Genomic DNA, 5,003 nt, shown 5'->3' with positions numbered 1-5,003 from the left:
GGATCCTGAATGGAGCCAGGAGCAGCACTCAGATCTTCTCTTGCAGCTGCTCCTGCCAGGGCTTTGGCTGCAGATGATACATTCATTCCTTGCACTACGGCAAGTGCCACAGCAGCGAGGAGCACAGCCAGGCTTCTCTCTCAGAGAAGCTTCCTGCGTCACCTTCACGGGGATCAAGCCTTAGCACAGCTCTCCCAAGGACACTTCCTAACACAAGGTCCCCGGAGGTCACTGTAGAGATTTCTCGCAGATCCATGGGGCAAGGACTTCGCAGCTGGAAGCATGGATGGTACCTTTCAGCAGAACGGCGCATTTCTGCACAGGGCTGTTGGACGGGACCCTGTGGGAGACACGGGCAGAGCACACAAGCAGGGGAATGTTAGAGAGGGATCCCCACTTTGGCAGGGGGAAGAACACCTCACAGCTTTGGAGGTAGGAGACTCACTGCAGCTGGACTTCATGACCTCGATTCAGAGAAGACCCATCCTGGGACATGGGAGGTCTGGCATGGGGCTTGCTATGCCCGGAGCTCAGTGTGAGACTTTCAGTTTGTCAGTCTCATTCTGGGCTCTCCGTTTCCCATCACTAAAGAGAGAAAAGTCCTGCCCAACAAGGGATTTTTCGCTGTTCCACTTAAGGCATTTGGAGACCTTGGGACAGAAAGTATTAAGCATTCCAGTTTAAACCTGTTGTGTGGGTATGTGGAAGGTGAAAGCCTCTGCTTCATTAAGGTTATCCAATCAAGGACCCTTTCGGTGCAAAAGGGGATAATAAAGAGGAAATGATTAAACAGAAATCCACAGAGACACAAACCTGGTGCACAAGAAATGAGAGGCAACAAAGACCAAAAAGTCTTCAGCCACTAATTGACGGGCCATCAAGAAACTCCAGGCACAGCTTTGGGGAGGGACAGCCGGGGCTTTGTAACGGGTAAGAAGGGGGCAACAAGAGGAACAGGAGGAGTTGGAATATTCCAGGGGGGGCTGTGGGACTGTGCAAAACTTGTTGAGGAACATTCAGGGGAAGGGGGGTGAACAGGAGGGGATGGGTCTTGTGTGTGAGCTGCTGCTGATGGCACGTAAGCACTTGTGCTTTAGTTGTGCTTTGTGTGAGTCCTGGTAGCATTCCATGTGGGTGCTGTTGAAGGCAGTGCCTTGTCTGTGGCAGTCTGTGTAGCCAGCTGTGTCAAAGTCCTCTGCTTGCATGCGTGTCTGTGTCCATGTTTGTGTCTCTGGGATACATACTCAGCTTCACTACTGGTTGAACCTGCAATTGGGAAGGTATCAGCTGGGATAGAAACTCCCAGGTCTCTGAGCGCACCGGACTGGACTGCAGCAGCCAGGCAGGAGGAACCCCTTAGTTCTGGAGCTGCTAGAGCCTGCGGCCACTCTGAACATCCCTTAGCAGCTGTGTTCATTGTTGGTCAACTTCCATCGACCACAGGTGGGACAGTTTAAAAGGCTTGAGGGCATGGGAAGGATTTCAAGCCCTTTACTTTATCTAAAAATACAGAGGGAACACCATACTCACTTGTTGCCACTCAGTTTTGAGCCATCTTCCCAGACCCAGTCACCACCAGTGCTATTCTGCAAACCAATCCAGTGGGATTCGAAGTGCATCATCGGGAAGAAGTCCTAAGAGGGATAGAAAGGCAGAAAAAGATCAGTAGACTCAGAGAAACCCAGTCAAGTCCTGGCTTCTGAGGGGGAAAGAAAGGGGTGCTGTGTGAGAGAGGGCGTTCCGGAGCCTTTTCTCAATGTCCTTTGAATACCCACACCCGCCCTTCCTACAGGGACCTGCTTTGTGAGAGAACGTTTCAGGGTGCCATGCAGCCCCCCACTGTGGGGTCTCAGGGCTGAGTCCACGACAAGCTCAGCGGAGGCAGGCAGAGAGAGGCGAGTCCCTCGTGCAAAGGGGCCAAGGGAAAGCCTTGTCTCTGCCAGATGCGGGAAGGTGGTGGGAGGGTCCCAGGGCCTTGCAAAGTCCATTTACGCTCTCCCTTCCTCACAGCGGGGAAGAGCCGGGTGGTTCAGTGCCTTGGACCTGCTCCCCCATAATCCTACCACCCTGTATGGCAAAGGCCCTCTGCCCTTGCCACTGCAAAGGCACCCACCATTTTGCTGGTATTGCTGATCACCAGGAGATGGGCTCCCTGTGCCCGGCAGGATTCCCGGCTGGAATGCCAGTCCTTCTTCTCCTTGGAGAAGGAGTAGCAGCTCCCTCTATAAGCTACCCACTGCTCAGGGCAGCGTGGACATGGACAGCCTGCAAAACAATCATACATCTCTCTTCCCATTCAAAGTCATAGCCAAGTTCATCACAAAGAGATCTCACAAAACTCTCCAGAAAATGATTCTCCACAGTTACATTAATGCCATCCTTGGAGCTCTTCCGAGACTTGCAAACACGATGTAATTACCTGCATCAGTCTCTGGAGGGCTCTGTAAAGGGTATCCACTTTCCAGATTGGGAATAGGTGGGAGGGTGTGTAGGGGTCTCTTGGGACCTTCTTCTTCCCTCCCAGTGTTTTTGCCTCTCTGTTTTTCCCTCCCGTTTTTGTTCTGTCTTCTCCATATCAACTGGGTCTTTGGCCCATGTTTCCTTCTGCCCAACGGGACAGGCAAAGCCCTGGCACCTGACAGGTTTGTGGCAGGTCACCCGTTTCCATACAGCCTACACAACTACCGCTGGCTGCTGCCAGGGCACGTCCTGTAGCACATTTCTGAAGTACTGCTGCCTGGTACGAACAGCATTTCCGATTACCGTACTTGCCTGAACCTCAGCTTCATAGCGTTTCACGGCAAGCTGGTCAAAAGGCTTAAACTTCCTAGGAACAGCAATGATTTTCTAATAGCTGCTAGTCATGGAGGTCTTGCAGTTTGATGTACCCTCCTTTTCTTTCCGAACAGGAGAGCATCTGGTGCTACTAGCCCATGGGTGGCCACTCAGGGTTCATTCTCTTGCTGTACAGCACTGATCTCCAAATCCAGAGAAAAGAAATGGGCCTTCAGGTTATGTCCTCCAGCCCAGAGCTGTATTCATCAGGATGTAAATGTTCCTGAGTGGCTGAGCACCCAACACAGTGTGACTGCTATACACTGAGGTCTACCCAGTCACCATCAAAGGCATCTTTGATACCCTCTGCCCCTTACTTTCTTGTTCCTGCTGAGGGCTGGTCTAACTAGATCAAACTTAACATTTTAAAATCTCAGAAAAAAGAAGCAAGGCTCTTTTTTAAGAGAGAAAAGGTGCTTTTCTTGGACCCCTGAGCAGATTTCAAGACCCTTGTTTTGATCCCTGACAAAGTTCTAAATTCAGATCAAATATTTTCAGTGGAGGAGATTTATTTACCCTTGATAATAAACCCCACTGCTGCTCCCAGCAATGCCAAGACGAGGATCCCTGCAATCACTGCAATAATCTGGCAGGGAGTACCTGAAACAGGAGAATCTAACAAGAAGAAAAAAACATAAATGTGAGAAAAGTGAGGCTTTCTCAATGGGATCATTTCTAAAAATACAATTTATATCAAACTGCAGTGCCTGTTTACCTCAGCCTCCACTCATGTCAGAGTCCAATACTGTCTGACCAGGTTCTTTACGATATTCCACACATGGATAATTTAATGTTTAATACCAAATTTACTTATATGTGAAGAAATGTGATATTACACGGGGTTCTGATTTAGCAGAATGATACAGCTATGTGTTGAAGGCACAACACAGGTGCAAATTACAGTTAGCAGAATATAGCAATTTCAATACACAGCTGAATCACAACGCAAATGTGATTCTCATTGCCAGGCTCTACGATACGCTCACTGTCGCAATGCTGGGTGGCACCAGGAAGGAATATGTGGGTTTAAGCAGCTCGAGCCTGTTGCCCTCTTCAAACCTCTTTTAGTCAGTTGTTCAGTGGTTGTACTCTGTGTTAGGCTGAGCCACGTATACACTCCCCCATGCTGGTCTGGCTAACTCAGGAAGACATTCATGCTCTTTTGATTAACTCATTAACTCAAAAATTTACACAACCAGCTGATCCACCCAACTGGTACAACTGTTAATCTAGAAAAAGGTACCTCTCTGGTCCCCTTAATGCTAAGTTCAACTTTCTTTCTGACAGCCCTGTTCAGTCACTGCATAATTCACGAGCACACTGCACTTGCCCATCTCCTTTGAGCTGTAGGGGTTCATTGATCAGTCACAACTCAGGATAACATCTGAAGAGAAGTCTAAATATAATGACTGTTTTGCTACAGCGTCAACAGAAATTATTAGACCACACATTACTTAGTCTGTTGGAGCTGCAGGTCTCCAACTTTAACCTGCCTTGAACTGCCCATCCTTCCCAACTTCAAATAGCAGGATAGAAAAGAAAAATTTTTAGCATACAAATGCAAATCTCTAATTCAGACATGAAATCTGTTAGACTGTTTATTCAGTAACGCATACATCTTTCCCACTATTAACAGACTTTACCTTTGTTCTTGATGTTCTTATTCTCCTCTGTCCTTTGTCTTCTCATCATCTGTTTCTTGGAAGAAGCGCTGTGTTTCACATTCAGATAGATGTGCTCCTTTTTATTCCCGTCACATGCTTTTAAGCGTTGCTTTTTTTCACTTTGCTTTACTTGGAATTTAGAAGTCCCATTATCTACAGAGTCCAGGTCTGGATCTGAATTTCCCTGAAGGTCAATAGAGCTTTCCTCCCAGCAGTTTGGAATCATTTCTAACAACAGAACATATTATTAGAAAAAGAATAATACATATAAGGAATGATGTCCTAAATCAGCTTTCTGAAATGCAAAATCATTTAAGCAATGACAATAGCTCATAAAGAGCTCTATCTTTTGTGATTAAACTGCTGCTATGATGGATGCTAGGTAGGTCAATTTTAGACAGGAGATCTTGCTTTCACAGGGAAGTGACATTATCTAGCCTTCTCCACATCAACTAATACAAATAAGCAACTTAGGTTTGACCGAGATGACAAAGGTGAGGAATT

The 5,003-nt window shown here is 47.4% G+C and overlaps 1 protein-coding gene across 1 annotated transcript; it reads right to left on the bottom strand.

Annotated features, from left to right (window-relative positions):
* Positions 1–228: 228 nt before the first annotated feature.
* On the bottom strand, positions 229–4,725 carry LOC104259697 (killer cell lectin-like receptor subfamily G member 1). The gene is made up of 5 exons (XM_009815172.2): positions 4,479–4,725; positions 3,352–3,450; positions 2,114–2,265; positions 1,531–1,634; positions 229–340 (listed from the first exon to the last, which is right to left on the bottom strand). The coding sequence occupies exons 1-5, from the start codon at positions 4,723–4,725 to the stop codon at positions 229–231; spliced, it is 714 nt and encodes a 237-aa protein (XP_009813474.2).
* Positions 4,726–5,003: the final 278 nt, after the last annotated feature.

The sequence above is a fragment of the Gavia stellata genome, chromosome 4 (genome assembly GCF_030936135.1).
Source record: "Gavia stellata isolate bGavSte3 chromosome 4, bGavSte3.hap2, whole genome shotgun sequence".
NCBI classification, from domain to species: domain Eukaryota; kingdom Metazoa; phylum Chordata; class Aves; order Gaviiformes; family Gaviidae; genus Gavia; species Gavia stellata.
The sequence above is the reverse complement of the archived record's forward strand: the minus strand, read 5'-3'. Positions and strand labels throughout refer to the sequence as shown.